A 16,424-nucleotide genomic window follows, 5' to 3' on the forward strand; every position below is an offset into this window, starting at 1 on the left:
CAAAATCAGAATTTCATGGTTGGAATGGCTCTCACTTATCAGCAAGTGGGCCCCTGTATTTTTCACTAATGCTAGCTTCCAAGTAGTCTTCAAAGGCGGTCCTATGCACAGTCCATTGCAGTAGTCTATTCTAGAGATGGCAAGGAAGCGAGTTACTCTTGCCAGGGTCTCTTGTTACAGGAATGGTCACAAGTGGAACAAGTGATGCTGTATCATGGACACAGCCAGTATTTGCTTTATAATAACACAAGAACAGAACAATTATCATCTCATTCATTTATTGAATGTTTAGATACTGATTTTATTTGGTTCAATTGGATTGACAACAATAAAAATGAATGTAAAAAATATAGGAATAACTACAAAGATGAAATGGAACCAAGAAAAGCTGGAGTCATTAACCAATGGTGCCAATTGCTTTATGTATACATTTTTTCTTGGCAACAATATGGAAATAGTTTGCTATTGCCTTCTTCTGGGATGTGTTTTCAGCTTTTAAGTATAGGCCCCAGGCCTGATATTCCCATTCAAGTCTCATCCTGCTTAGCTTTTCCTGAGATTAGCCAAGACACTTAGAATCATTTAAATTATTTATGCTCTATTTGCTAATATAATTAAAGGAATAACTCACTTATGCCTAACCAAGCAAGCATTTTAAAGTAAGTTCAATCTTTAAGTTTAATTTTTTTAAAAATCCACTTCAAAATTTCACTCCCAACTTTTCACAATTCTTCCCTGCGTGTGAGTGGTAGGCAATCTTCAAAGGCCTCGTCTGAAATTATTTCCAAGGGGTGGCTAAAAGCTGAAGTGGCTAAGTCACTTTGGGTTAGGAGACAGGGTGGCCAAGGATCACTGTACCTTGGTAATGGAATTATGTCACCAAAGTGATGGGGGTGGATCTCTGGGAGTGGGGGGAGAGCTTTTCAGGGGGTTGCAGACAGGCTTTTTTTGTTTTTTTTCCCTGATAAACTAAGCCCAAGTCAAGGTTTAAAGATTCCCTGTTTTTCTGCAAAACCAGCGGTTTGCTACCCTAATTCAGCAGCTCAATTCTGCAGACTCTTAGGGATGGAAAGAAGGGAACTGGAGACCCATAGAATCCAGCAAAAGGGGCAGACACATCCAATTCAAACTCCCCGAAATGAGAAAAGACCATTCGTTGTAAGACCTACAGCAACTTGGTATCACCAGGAGCAACCGTGTGGAAACCTATTTGGTTTATGACTAAATTCTCAACCTCAAATCTAGTTGTCTTTAGAGAGAGCAGTTAACTATTCATGGAAGTGCTGGAATGGAATTCTGATGATTACTTTCTTAATTCTTAATTAAGAAATTAATACTTAATTCTTTCTTTGTGTCCCAAGCAAGTAGCTTTTCTCTGTGTTTCTGAACTGTAGAGAAGTCCAGAGTATATACGTTTTGTTTGGAATGACTTTTTGCACTAATAACACATAGAATCTCTAAATGTAGTCAACAGAAAATAAAATGTTTAGGTAAAGGGAGACAGGAACCAATCTGTTACATGTTAAGCAATTGATTTCCCCCCTTTTTTCAGTAAGAACCTTCTTCTGCTCAACTAAAGTCACTTCATATTTTCCATAAATTTAATTTATTCCAAACACTGCACTCACTGTACATTTAAAAGTTTAGCCATGTCCCTTTAGTTATAAATATTGGTATCGTTAAGTGTCAGAACACTGTGGTCCTGTGATCCCTTGTGGCAGCCACAAGGGACCAATGCAGAGGGTATGCCAACATCTTGAGCACCTTGGATGTTGTGAAGATTATCATCAAAAAAGATGTGGGGCTGGATCTTGGAGAGGATAGGACCTTTTGGAGCTCCAGCCATGAAGAAGGCTTCATCAGTTGGCAGTCCCCATTCCCTAAGGGTTTTGATGGCCCGGGTGCCCATATCACGGCCACTGCGGGCAGTTACCAAATAGATGCGGATGGGAGAGTCCTCTTGACCAAATTTTTTGCGCATCTTCCCAAGATGCAATGCAAATGCTTTCAGTGGACCCTGGAAAATATGGTAGGAAACAGAGAGAATGTTACTGTATTATTTTGCAGAAAGCTAGAGAGCAGAAATGAAGACCCAGTTATTCTACTCAGGGATGCCAATTAAGCTTTATTACAATTTCATTTTACAATGAACAATATGATCAACATGGGAATCTTGCTTTAGCCTATTAACAATAAGGGATGGTCATGAAGACAATTCAGTAAAATAGTGAATCTGAATCCATTCAAGCATCAGTGAATATGGAAGAACTTTATATTGTATTTTGACTTCTCAATTCAGTAATATATGTCTGATTTTCGTAATCACTAATTCATTATGTAACATACAGAGGGCTGCTTTGTAGACATAAACAGATACATTAAAGCAAATTCCTCATCAGTAAGCCTTTGAACTGAATGGTACCTGTGAAGTTAAAGCAGAGGCATTATCTAGACAGTTCACTTTGGTTTAACCAGCTGTTAATTCTTTTTTTAAGTTATATCTCATCCTTTGTCTAAATTGAATGTGCTAAATTGAATGAAATATACAATTTTTACAATTGTTGTAAAACATACAATTGAAGCGGGAAAGAGTGGGTTGACATGAAGACTGGTAGCACTAGTGGGAAGATGCTGGAAAGAGCAGGGGGTGGGCAGGCTGGTAGGAAGACATGGGAAGATTGAGAGTGAGCCGGCCACCAAGAAGATCAGCAACAGCAGTGGGAAGATACTAGGAGGAAGTGTTGGGGGGGCACCCAAACCAATTGCTACCTAATTTAAATAACACCCCTGGCTTCAGTCTCAGTGACAGAACACATGTTTTGCACTTAGAAAATGCTAAGGTCAGATCCTCAGAGTGAATCTTGAAAACACCATCTCTCTCCAGAAAAAATAAAAAAAGATAGGGACATCTTCTAAGGAATGTAGGCAACCTTACCTCTCCCATGGGTACAGTTTCCATAGTTTTCTCATATTCCACTGCTTCCTCAAGACCTTTCTCATGAAAGACACGATCGGTCTCATCCGAAAAGAGGACGGCATCACCATCAAAGACAACTCGTAACTGGGTTCTGGGAGCCTGTATCTCCTGCTGAAAGATGAGTGCTGCTGAAACTCCTGCATGACAAACAGACTCGTTACCTTGCCTGTTCAATAGAAACAGCTTGGCTCTGGCCCCAGTTTAAGAAGACATTCCTTGTCGTTACTGATTTCCTGAAGATGATGTGGATTATATTTTTGTACAAAACAGGAATGGTTGAGAAATGCCATACGACTGCATAGACCCCTCATGAGAAACATCAATCATTGATGTCAGAATTGACAACTTTTCTTGTCATCAAAGTTCTCCTTAAGAGGCACCACAGGGTGGATGACTAGAGACAGGAAAGCCCTCCTTGGCACCAAAATCTATCTCTTCCTTTTGGACGAGAGCTACAATTCTCAGAATTCTCAACTGGCTGGATATTCTGTGGGGGTTGCAGATCAAATATGTCTGGAGGGCACCAAGTCAGAGAAGAATGAAATAGATTAGTGTTTTTCAATGCGCTTGTAATGGTTCTACTGAAATACATGAAGAGCATGACAGAAAATGCCTATTTCTTTTCAGTGAGAAACAGACTTACTTCCCTGCTAGCAACCAACTTCAGAAAAACCTGCCCTGTTAAACAGTGACACCAACTGGGATTTAGTGATCTATCACCACTTGCTGCCCTCAGCTTTTATGCTAAGAAATAACGTGGTATAAGACATTGACAGAATGTCAGAGCTGGAAAGCCAACATGGAGGAGATATTGTTCCTTTATTGTTCCTTTATCTTGTTGTCTGAACTTGGAGGACCATAAAGGGTTTGTCAAGAGGGCCCTTGCAGAATTTGCGATAGGATATAATGGAGGAAGCCTATTTGTCTCAAGATATAATCAGGGAGATGGCAACAAAATATAAGAAGAGTAAGTATTTCAATTAAAATGGGAAGGAACAAAAAAGAAGAACAAACCTCTCCGAAGTGCATTGCATACATCTTTCGGGTCAGCTGAGAGAAAAAGTTTCACATTGTGGGTTTTCAAATATTGGGTAGAATCTTCATCACTGACAAAGCAAAACTTAGAGATTTCCAAACCTTAAAATCCAGAAACAAATAAGGATTGTAAAGGAGGAATACAAATAGAGGTCGAAGCAGCAAGAAAATATATCACGAAATCTCATTCTTGCAATCTAACTTCTAAAAACTAGGAAGTGGATAGTTGGCTCCTCCAGATGGTTTTTCTTAATGGAGATTGAAATGGAGCAAGAACACATTTGAAACTTTGTAGGGAAAGAAGAGAAGGGCTGTTTGGTTGTGTGTAACTAATGGGAAAAAAATGGAGTTGGTAGAGGGATAAATAATCCTCAAGCCCAGTGATTTCCCTCATATGTGGATTTTAAAGTTACACACTTGTATTTATTAGATTTATACTCTGCAGCACCTCAAGGCACATGCATAGCACCCCCTCCTCCTATTTTTCTCAACAACAGACCTGTGAGGTAGAAGAGTACCTGGCCCAAAGTCACCCAACGTTGGGTGACCAACTCCAACAAGCAACCTACCATATTGTTTCACACTGTTGATTATTCGCACACCACTCTCTGGACTGTTATTGGAGAGAACAATGACATCAAAGAGGCCCTTTTCCTCCGGGTCTCTTTCAAGAAGTTTCTTGTTCACAAACTGCACTGCCTGAAAGGGACAGGCAGAGATGCGTTATTACAGGTTTCTCTGAATGCTAGCCTTTAATGGTCATATATGGATACATTTGCAAAAAAAAAAAACACAGCTTATGTGTGGTGGCAATTGTTTGAAAGTTCATACATTCACCCTGAAAACATACTGTATGTCCATATTAATGATCTGGATGAAGATGGAAAAACCTTGAATAGCAACAGATGATGGATATATGCAGGAGTGCCTGCAGGATGTGGTCAAAAAAATCAAGATGGCAGCGACAATGGTAAAATCAAAGCTCCCCGTACAAATGGGCAGAGCTTTAATTGTACTGCCATGATCACCATTTTAACTTTTTTTTACCATACCCTGTGGACATCTCTGGATTATGTTTTCATTACCTACGGTCTATGGTATCACTGCAGAACTCTTCCCGAATCTCGGAAGAAGTTATGCATCCGCCCTGTCACCCAGCTGCCCTGTGCTTCTCGCTGCACCCACACCACTCTGTTCTCTGGCCCACACCCACACCCTGCACCCCTTTCTCGAAGACATGCATAGCCAGCAGCTGCCTTCCAAAGGGCCAGGCCAGGTGCGCCTCATCAGCAGCAGGAGGAAGAAGAGGGCGAAGGTCAGCTGGGGATGGCAGGGGTGCATGGCAGTGTGCAGGGGCAGCAGAGTGTAGGGCGGTCAAAAGAGCAGAGATGGGGGGAGATAGGCGGGTGGGCGGAGTTGAAGAGGCGAGCACAGAAAGGCAGGAGATGAGGTGCTGTCCTAACAGCCGCCGTTGCTAAGCAGTATGGTCACATGATGTTTTGCCTAATGATCACATTGCTTAGTGATGGAAATTCTGGTCCCAATTAGGTTCATACCAGTAGTCCTTAATGACCACAATTGGGATGGACAACTCTGTCACTATGCAATGGGGCCATTAAGCGAAACATCACATTACTGCGCTGGACTTATGTCAGTTTCACTGCTGTCATTAAGCAAATCACCCACAGTTGTTAAGTGAGATATCACATGACCACTACTTGCAATTTTACTGCCAGCTTCTCCATTGATTTTGCTTGTTGGAAGCTGGCTATGAAACTTGCAAATGGCAATCACGTGATGCTGTGATGGTTGTAAATGCACGCCAGTTGTGAAGCACCTGAATTGCAATCACGTGACCATGGAGACACTGCGATGGAGGTAAGTTTGAGGATCGGTCGTAAAGTTACTTTATCAGCGCTGTCATAACTTTGAATAGTCACTAAACAGGGCAGTCATTAACCAGGGACTACCTGTATAAGGCTTCTCTACACATCAGTTGGATTATTGGGGATGTCATTGTCTTATGTGAACATCCTAACTCAGACAAATGACTCAATCAATCAACCTTGGGCAGTTTGGAGACCAAGTAACTCCCTCTGGTGGTGGTATGTATATATGTATGTATTACTGGAATTCTATCCCACCTTTCATTCAAGGGATGCCCACAGCACTCCCTATTTTTCCCCAAAACAACAATCCTGTGAGGTAGGTTGAATTGACAGAGAGTGACTATCCCAAAGTCACCTAGTGAATTTTTGTGGCTGAGGAAGGACGAGAACTTGAGTCTCCCAGTTCCTACTTCATTACCTTAACCCCAATACCACACTGGCTCTCTGTATTCTGCCTATGTATTTCTCCCATGAAAATGGCCACTCTATAGATACACCAACCCCCACCATTTTAGTTTTTCCCTTCCCTGGCCATACACGGTGAGGGATGAAAAAGGAGTGAGAATGGGGAAGGACCCCAACTCTGTCCATGGTGGCTCCGACTTGGATCACACCACCAGGGACTTCTTTTTCCCAGTTCAATGACGGAAACAAAAAAACCAGGAAGTGAGAAAGGAAGTGGCATTCTCCCAGCCTGTAAGACGAAAACTAACATAATGGTCAATGAACAGGAGAAAGGCTAAACAAAATGACCAAGATGGGGGTGAACTGCTGGCTGAAGGCAGTGAGTGAACTGATGAGGGGAAGAATGGCAGGATCAAATACGTTGTGCTGAAAGCCAATCCTGCTATAAAATCCTCTTATGGAATTGGAGTTGGGATGGATACTTTACTCCAGCCTTTCTCAACCTTTTGACCCTGGAGGAACCCTTGAAATATTTTTGAGGCCTCAGGGAACCCTTCCACATTCAGGCTCAAATATAGGCCAGAAGTTCCAAAATTATATTTGTTTCATGTGTAGGCCTGTATATATGCAATAATGATGTTCTTAAACTAAAAATAAATCATGAAACTTACCTCTTTAATGTGAAGTTGTCTGAATTTGAAATAATTTTTAAAATAAATCATGACCTCCCAGGGAACCCCTAGTAACCTCTTGCGGAACCCTAGGATTCCATGGAACCCTGGCTGAGAAAGCATGCTTTACTCTTTGTTTTAATTCAGTACATGAGCATTGGATGAGGACTCTCTTTAAAACACACAGTGTGTATTTCATACAAATACCTTGCTAAAAGAAATCCAGATGGTTGTTTTTTTTTACCTGTATGAAAGCAAAAGCTGTTCCTTGCTCTAAGGGGCTGTTCTCATTTGCTTGCTGATGTTTCACATATTCTTCTTTGCCCTTGGTCAAGAAGATCTCATGCTCCCTCTCCAAATTGAAAATGGCCCTTGTGGTCACAGCAATAACCAACGCTTCCTTTGGATCTTTCTGGAGATGTCCAAGAACATTGACTTAGCTAATATTAAAGGGATGGAAAGGAAGAGAAAGAAGCCTCATACATTCTCCTCTTTCGTGCCTCTCTCATAATCAAACCGACTACATCATCTGTGCTTGTGATCCAGTGCTGTATACTGTATTCAGAAAGCTAACTATCAGAAAACCCTGCAAAACTTGTATTTATAGCAGGCTATCCAATACGAATTACAGAGAGGTGACAAAGCAGGAGTCCAGCCTAGACGCCTGGACCTCCCCTTGCATACTGCCAAAGACAGGAACTGCAAGGAAATCAGTCAGCAAGGAAGGGACTGTAATCAGCCAGTGCTCATCATGTCATACATCATTCCCACAAGACTTGCATGCACATAATGGGAGGCCACAGTCTCTGTCATCCACTGTAAAACTTCCTTTTCACTGAGAGACTTGGGGTTTTTTTAGACTGGATGCTAGCTCATCATGTGAATTGTCTTGAGAATACACTCAACCAGGCAAAGCTAGAAACAGGAAAAACTGGAAAAGGGAAAATTGGAAGGGGCTGGAGCTCCACTCCACAATTAAATGCATGAATAAATGACCAGCAGTAGCCAAGCTGATACTTCCAAGAGATCCAGAAGAGAGACATAAAAGCTTTAGAGCAGTGGAGAATGCTGGCTGGGGAATTCTGGGAATTGAAATCCACCCCTCTTAAGGTTGCCAAAGTTGAGAAACATTGCTCTAGAGGGTAGCAACTTCCCACGTATACTTTTGCCCATGTTACTGAACGTTTCCTCACTCAGGTTGAAGGCACACTGTTCAAAACTAGTTAATGCGACTCCTTCAAAACTAAACAGACCCACCCCAAAATATTTCTGAAATTAAACTTTAAATTGTATATAAAATCTATATATAGGCATGACCAGAAAACAAAACCTGCGAAGAAACACATCACCCAGCTCACAATCAACTTGTAATGATCGGTTAATTCATGATCACAACAAACAGCTCTCATGGAAAAATCATAAAATAATTTAAAAATGAGATAAAATTGGCAACTTTAAAAAGGACATCATAAAAAGCTGCATGGAGAACAAGATGTGTATATGGAACTTTACTTGGAGGTATATACTGGTGACTGAATGACAAAGCAAAAGCTTCTCTACAAAGGAATACATCAATATATTCATTCCAATAACCCCGAAGGCAGAGCATTAAGAAGAGTTAAGGTCTCATGTTTTGCAATACCAAGGTTATATAGATATTTGCTTGGGTGAAAGCTCTGCTTAGATTTCCCTTCTCAAAGCAAAAACAGCCCTTAGCATTCTCTCTCTGTAAATCAATATCCATTAGCTACTCTCTTTTAAAGCCCAAAGATTACAAAGCTAAAGTAGATAGACCTGCAGTTGTCTATCTTTAGTAGTTGCCTCTAAGGCACGGTTTCTCAACCTTGGCAACTTTAAGCTGTATGGACTTCAACTCCCAGGATTCCTCAGCCAGAATTCTGGGAGTTGAAGTCCACACAGTTTAAAGTTGCCAAGACTGAGAAACACTACTCTAAGGTCTCCTTCCAAATTGAGTAAAAGTTATCTAGAAGAATCAGGGAAGATCAGCCCTCAGAGCAAAATGTCAGTTTAAGCCACTTGCTTAACCAGACTTGCACTTCTGCTGAAATGGATCCTGCCCCCAAGCAAAGGGCAGTGCTGGGAACCTAGTGAGAGACACCAAAGATAGCCTTCAAAAACCTGAACTGCCTCCAATAAAGAGACGCATTTCCCATTTGAGACTGATGGGCAATCAGGAGGTGACCTTGGACTCTCAGCTCTCGCTTGGAGAGGGCCAAGAGGGACTCTGCAAAGATTTGTCTAGTGCACCAGTTGCACCTGTTCTTGGATCAAGAAGCCCTTCAGATGATCACTCATGCCCTAGTCATCTCATGAACAAACTACTGCAATGTGTTCTACATGGGGCTGCTGTTGAAGACCATTCAGAAGCTACAGCTGATCCAGAATACAATTATGCCAATTGACTTCCAGGTACAATTCAAGGTGCTGGTTAGTATTGATAAAGCCTTTAATGGCATAGGGTCTGGTTGTTTGACAGACTACCTGTCTCCAATAGTTTCTGCTCATCCAGTAAGTTGTGGAAGAGTGGTGTGCTCCAAGTCCCTTTGATTAAACAATGCCATCTATCAGGACCTAGGAAGCATGCCTTCTGAGTTGTGACACCATTCCTCTGAATCCAGAGCACTCAGAAATCCCTGTGGCCCCCACCCTGATGATGTTCAAAAACTCTTTGAAAACTTGGCTATTGTGATAGGGTGCTTGTCAAGCACCCTATAGGCTTTTTTTTTTGCTTGTTTGTATATTTCTTCTGGACACACAAGATCTGTTTCTTTATTTTTTTGTTTCTAGCTTCGAAAGTGTAAGCTGCCCAGAGTCATATGGAGTTGGGTACCCTCTAAGTTGTAGAAATAAAATATTAAATAAATGGTAAAAATAGCTGTTAGCAAAATTTCAAAGACAAAGGAAAGGGAATGGAATGGGAAGATTTATCTAATTCACACACAAGATGGGTTTATATAACACATCTGGCTAAACTGCAGTGAGATAAAATGTGATGAAGGATGTTGTATGAACCTAACCTGTATGGGCTAGTTTATGGTTTTTGTGAATCCAGTAGCCTGTGCAAAATTTCCAAGGGGTGTTTCACTTTGCCGAAGGTTTGTGCAAAGCACTTAGAAGGTGCTTCCCATAACTATGCAGACTTCTTGCTTCTAAAGGCAGAGTAATGTAGTTATATGGACTCTGCTTTGCGCTCTCTTCCAGGTATCCAAAGTGCCAATCATGGTTGCAAAGACACACAAAGTGCACTGACAAGACAAGTCACGTTGCCTCAGCGAGTTGAACTGTGATTGCCCAACCCTAGAGTCACTGAGTTAATTCTACAAACCATATATTATTTAAACACAGGTTAGCATCTTATGTGAACACTGTCATGCAAATTGTCTTACTTTTAAGGGTTGGAGCTATCAAGGCAGGAAACAAGGAGCTTGGGACCAGATAAGACTGTTTTGGAAACCCAGGCCTGGTGCTGGCCCAGAATTAGGCAAAATGAAAGTGCTTCCTTCATGATTTGCAGAAACTGAACGCCAAAACTTACCACACACAAGATGCAGACAGCTGCAGAAGCTTTTCAAATAGTGCATGTAAAGCATTGTTGAAATTAATACTTTACCTGGTTTATGCTGGTGTTTATGATGGTGCTATCAGGGTCTGCCATCTTCTATTTCAACCTTCAAGGGGGAAAAGATCCATCAAATTCATTTAATGCCAAGAAAGCTGACATCACACTTATGACATTCTTTACTCCCCAAAAGAGGAGGAAAATACTCTTTCATATGTATGCTGTGATATACTGTAAGACAGAGTGAAGTAAAGAGCTTTCTGAGGTAAAAAAAAATCAAGATGGTGTTCCTTCCATGAGCAAAAGCCTCTTTTTGAATCTGGCAATGGGAAAGCAACTTCCATTGCTCTTGAATGCAACAGCCTAGCATAGGGGATGCAGAGCTGAGGACAAGGCACACTTCTACTTGGGGGCCTGCTATCTACAAGCATTGGCTGTCTGAGGCTACTGCCTCACTCTGCCTTTCAGCAGGGCCTGCTCTTGCTCAGCATAAACTTTTCATATAACTGGACAAAATATTGTTCTATGGAGCCAGTATCAAATTGCGAATGATGAAATATAATTCACAGTGAGCTGAGAAATAACAGCTTAGTCATGCAACTTGCTAAAAAGAAAATATACATACAGAGAACCCCAAATGAGTCATTAAATACCCAGCTAACATTCTGTTGCAAATAAATAAATTGCAACACATTTTTCCAACAACACAGTCAACAACTATATACATGGACCTCACCAGATGGATTAGACAGAAATCAAGTTGATTACGTTTGTGGAAGGAGATGATGGAGAAGCTCAATACTATCAGTTAAGACAAAGCCAGGAGCTGACTGTGGGACAAATCATCAATTGCTCATGTGCAAGTTCAAGCTGAAGCTGAAGAAAATTAAAGCAAGTCCAAGAGTGCCAAAGTATGATCTAGAAAACGTCCCACCTGAATTTAGAGATCACCTCAAAAATAGATTTGATGCACTAAATACTGATGACTGAAGACCAGAAGAGTTGTGGGAAGACATTAAGAACATAATATGTGAAGAAAGTGAAAGATCATTAAATAGGCAGGAAAGAAAGAAAAGATCCAAATGGATGTCAGATGAGACTCTGGAGCTTGCTTTTAAACACCGAATAGCTAAAGCTAATGGAAAAAAGAATAAAGTAAGAGAGCTACAGTAAATAGAAAATTTCAGAGGGCAGCTCGAAAAGATAAGGAAAAATATTATGATAAAATATGCAAAGACCTAGAGTTAGAAAATCAAAGAGGAAGAGCACAATCAGCATTTCTCAAGCTGAAAGAGCTGAAAAGAAAATTCAAGCCCCAAGTTGCTATCCTTAAAGATTCTATGGGCAATACATTAAATGACACGGGTAGTATTGAGAAAGATGGAAGGAATATACAGAATCACTGTATAAAAAAGAGTTAGCTGATGTTCAGCTATTTAAGAAGGTAGAATATGATCAAGAACCATGGGTACTGAAGGAAGAAGTTCAAGCTGTACTGAAGGCATTGGCGAAAAACAAGGCTCCAGGAATTGATGGGTTACCAACAGATATTTCAACAATCAGATGCAGCAGTATGTCAAGAAGTTAGGAAGACAACTGACTTGGCCAACTGCCTGGAAGAGATTCGTATTCATACCCATTCCAAAGAAAGGAGATCAAACAGAATGTGGACATTATTGAACAATTCCATTAATTTCACATGCTAGCAAAATTTTGCTGAAAATAATTCAACAACGTTTGCAGCCTTACATCGACAGAGAACTACCAGAAGTCCAAGCTGGATTTAGAAGAGGATGCAATACGAGAGATATAATTGCTAATGTCAGATGGATCTTGGCTGAATGTAAAGAATACCAGAAAGATGCTTACCTCTGTTTCATTGATTACGCAAAGTCATTTGACTGCATGGACCATAACAAGTTATGGTTAATATTACGAAGAATGGGAATTCCAGAGCACTTAATTGTACCCATGCGGAACCTGTACACGGATCAAGAGGCAGTCGTTAGAACAGAAAATGGTGATACCGAGTGGTTCAGAATTGGAAAAGGTGTGCGGCAAAGTTGTATACTTTCACCCACTTATTCAATGTGTATGCTGAACAAATAATTCGAGAAGCAGGAATGTACGAAGAAGAATGGGGTATCAGAATTGGTGAAAGATTCATTAACAACCTGCAATATGCAGATGATACAACTTTGCTTGCTGGAAGTGAAGAAGACTTGAAGTATAGTACTTGCTGATGAAGATCAAAGATTGTAGTTAGCAATATGGACTATACCTGAACATGAAGAAGACAAAGATACTCACAAATGGATCAATAAACAATGACACAATAAATGGAGAAGAAATTTTGTCAATTTCAGTCTACTCAATCAATGATCAATGCCTAGGGAAGTAGTAATCAAGAAATCAGATGACGTATCATGCTGGGAAAATCTGCCATCAAAGACCTATCTAAAGTTTTCAGAAGTAAAGATGTCAGTTTAAAAACAAAGGTGCGTCTGACTCATGCCATGGTCTTCTCAATTGCCACATATGCCTGTGAAAGTTGGACATTAAAAAAGGAAGATAGAAGAAGAATTGATACATTCAAATTGTGGTGTTGGCAAAGATTATTGAAAATACCATGGACTGCCAGAAGAACTAACAAATCAGTTTTAGAAGAAATACAACCAGAATGTTCCCTAGAGTTGAAGATAACTAGGCTTAGACGCTCATACTTTGGGCAAATTGTCAGGAAAGACCGATCGCTTGAAAAGGACATCATGTTTGGTAAAGTTGAGGGCCAGCGGAAAAGAGGAAGACCTTCAATGCGATGGATTGATACAATCACAGCAACAATGGACGCAAACATTGGAACAGTCAGGCATATGGCGCAAGACTGAACAGCATTTTGTTCTGTTATACAGAGGGTCGCCATGAGTCGTAAACGACTCGATGGCAACTAACAACACAACAACATTCTGTTATGATAGTTAAACTGAGTCCAGAGTAAGAAGATAGCACTTTTGTATTGATTTGCTGGCTTTTCTGCAATTTAGAATGGAAATACATCTCTTTGAATTACAAATAGATGCATCTTTAGCAACCAGCAACCCCCCCCCCCCCAAAAAAATGGCCTTAACATTTTGGGAGCAAAAAAAAAAAGCATTACATTTCTTAACAAACAAACAAACCTGAACTAATTCATTCTTTTTCTGGACTGTAGTACATTGATAGAACTTTTCATTCAGTAAAGCTTGTAATTGCTTATGCTTTATCAATAAAATAATTGCTGTGAATTGGAAGCTGTTTGCACTTGACTATGGACCTCACTGGATTATTTTGGACCAGTAATTCCTTCTGCTAACCTGCCTCACGGAATTGCTGTGGGATAAAATGAAGGTAGCCCCCATACATACCTACTGTGCTTGCACTACATAGGCGGGATATAAATGCAAGAAATAAATACTTTTAAAATAAGGAGAAGTACAGATATCTGTGGTTAGTAGCAATTATGGATTTTTCTTTTTAATATTAACTTTTAGGAAGAGGGAGTAAAAATGGGTTTTTGATAATTCTCTGTGCCAGTCTGGAGTATAAAATGTCTATTGTGTATGTGCCATGCCACTCTACAATATGTTATAGTTCCAACACTGCAGCAAATGTAGGCTCGCTTGCCTTGAAAGACTGCTTAAGTATATAAAAGGACTGTGGCTGGATTAGGCCAAGGTCTGTTTAGTCCAGTGTAGTCTGTTTGGTTTAGTGGTTAAGGCACCAGGCTAGAAACTGGGAGACTGTGAGTTCTAGTCCCTCCTTAGGCACAAAGCCAGCTGGGTGACCTTGGGCCAGTCACTCTCTCTCTCAGTCCAAGGAAGAAGGCAAGGGCAAATCATTTCTGAAAATCTTGCCAAGAAAACTGCGGGGACTTGGCGAGGCAGTCTCCAAGAATCAGATACGACTGAACGGATTAAAAACAAACAAACAAAAGGTCTAGTCTAGTCCAGCATCTTCCCCAATCCCTCCTAACACTGGCCAATTAGACACTTTCAGGAGCTTGACTTTTTTTTTTTAATTGTTTTTATATTGCCAAGGATTGGCACTTACTTTAGCCCTGCTCTCCCACATTGCCCTTTCCTTGCTGTGCAGCTGGGCAAAATTTACTGTCAGCGTTACCTTCCTGGCTGCCCTTTGCCCTGCTGTGCCAATCGTAGCAATTCAAAGTCCTTGGCTTGTGAATGGTGGAATCACTGAGGGTCCCTGCCTTCTGTGCTGAATGAAATATACCTTCTCAGGATAATTAAAGTGGATTAGAATTAACACCATGGAATTTAAGGTGGTAGAAGCAGGGGCCTGTGTAAAACAGCTTAACAAAGGGGACAGAAAAGAGTCATTCATTTACAGAGATCACCATAAAATACTTACACACCGTAAGTGCCACATATAAGAATTCCTATAAGAGCAATGAATTAACCACCATTTTTATCTCTACCAGAGCTGGAATCAGTCTGTGGTCCATGCTTGGAGCAAACTGCCATTTCAGCTTCTGCAGTGTGTTGCGTAAAGGGATGGCTTGAAAACTCTCAGGAAGTGTTATTTCACAACACCCTTTCGTTTATTAACTGAATGTTTATTAATGAGGGAGTCTGAGTGGATTCAGTGTGATGCTTATATTTTAAGTTTGTAGTTAGTAAATAATTTTGGGACTGCAGCTTTGACAATTGGGATTTTCAGTTCAGCTTCAACCATTAAAGTTGGAATGCCTATTTGCAATTAAGAAGTTATAATAAATATGTAGGGAAAAGGGATAAATTGTAGGAACAACTCAGGCCGTGTTCAGAGAATCACAAACGTTGCCCCCGGGTGAAATTAAACCTCAACGGTTTATAGCTAGTCATATAATTAAATGGAAATTATGAACTAGTCCGAGATAAATATTGGCCCGTTTTCTTCCTTGTACTACGCTATATATGCAGAAATAATAAATCTGATTTCATCATCTCCAGTGAACTTAAACATTGTAGCCTCCGAATCTCACTTTTTCCCTTTGTGTCTGATAGGGAGAGGAAGGCGCACATAAGCGGAGAAACAGAACAGAATGAAAGGAAACAGCATTCGGCAAATACTTCCTTGTAAGGAGCGAGCACCAGTCGTGGTTGTTCGTAAAAAGTTGGATGGTGCTTTCGGTTTTTCTAATGATAAAACACGCATGCAATTCAATATTCAATGTGCAAATATTTAATGGTTAAATACCCCCACACTCACCGCCTTTGATTCATAAAGAAAGCTTGTCTCAATAACAGCGTCATTCGAGGCATCAGGTTTAGAAGCAGAAGATGCCGCTTCTTTCATGTATACCTTTCCCCCCCCACAATGAAATTAAAGTTTTCCGGTATGCTGGGAGCTGTAGTTGGTGCCTCTGGAAGGTCACATGCCTGCTTACGAAGAAACAGACCGGGATGGACTCTCTTTCCCAGACCGCCTTGCGCTGACTGATTTAAAAAAAAAAATAGCAAGGCGTGGGTAGGGCGCGGTTTTGCCTGTTGATGGGTGAAATGTGCTAGTGATGATAGTCTGAAATTTCTCCACACGGCGTAAGGTACAAATAGCAGGAGCTCCCGTGTTACATTTCAAGGTTACCGTGGGCTACCCGTTCAGTTCAGGACAGACTCTGCAGTCGTCTTTCATAACCCTACCAAAGGCATTTCTATTTTCCCTGGCAGAGATGGATTATAATTTTCTTCTAGCCCTCTAATTTCATGGGCTATAAAATGCCACTGTTAAATACAACCCATCCAAGGAACGTGAAAATATAGGTTGGGAACACATCACTGTAAAAATATGAAGAGGAATAATTAAAACAGGTCTATTTATTAAATATTTGT

The 16,424-nt window shown here is 40.6% G+C and overlaps 1 protein-coding gene across 2 annotated transcripts; it reads right to left on the reverse strand.

The window, feature by feature from the left end:
- Positions 1-865: 865 nt before the first annotated feature.
- On the reverse strand, positions 866-15,885 carry LOC134487496 (cytosolic 5'-nucleotidase 1A-like). 2 transcript variants are annotated; one of them, XM_063289331.1, is made up of 7 exons: positions 15,805-15,885; positions 10,609-10,666; positions 7,222-7,389; positions 4,582-4,711; positions 3,992-4,114; positions 2,936-3,114; positions 866-2,017 (listed from the first exon to the last, which is right to left on the reverse strand). In XM_063289331.1, the coding sequence occupies exons 2-7, from the start codon at positions 10,651-10,653 to the stop codon at positions 1,658-1,660; spliced, it is 1,005 nt and encodes a 334-aa protein (XP_063145401.1). In that variant the 5' UTR covers positions 10,654-10,666; positions 15,805-15,885; the 3' UTR covers positions 866-1,657. The 2 variants fall into 2 exon arrangements, with proteins under 2 accessions (XP_063145401.1, XP_063145402.1); XM_063289332.1 differs by lacking the exon at positions 15,805-15,885 and adding an exon at positions 13,737-13,761.
- Positions 15,886-16,424: the final 539 nt, after the last annotated feature.

This window comes from Candoia aspera, chromosome 1 (genome assembly GCF_035149785.1).
Source record: "Candoia aspera isolate rCanAsp1 chromosome 1, rCanAsp1.hap2, whole genome shotgun sequence".
Lineage (NCBI taxonomy): Eukaryota > Metazoa > Chordata > Lepidosauria > Squamata > Boidae > Candoia > Candoia aspera.

Bases quoted from the DNA above. Each gene is read 5' to 3' on its own strand.
- LOC134487496 (XM_063289331.1), bottom strand. From the start codon at position 10,653: ATGGCAGACCCTGATAGCACCATCATAAACACCAGCATAAACCAG. The intron at 7,390-10,608 runs GTAAAGTATTAA...GGACATCTCCAG, and splicing joins TAAACACCAGCATAAACCAG to AAAGATCCAAAGGAAGCGTT. The intron at 4,712-7,221 runs GTAAAAAAAAAC...TGTCCCTTTCAG, and splicing joins CAGCTTTTGCTTTCATACAG to GCAGTGCAGTTTGTGAACAA.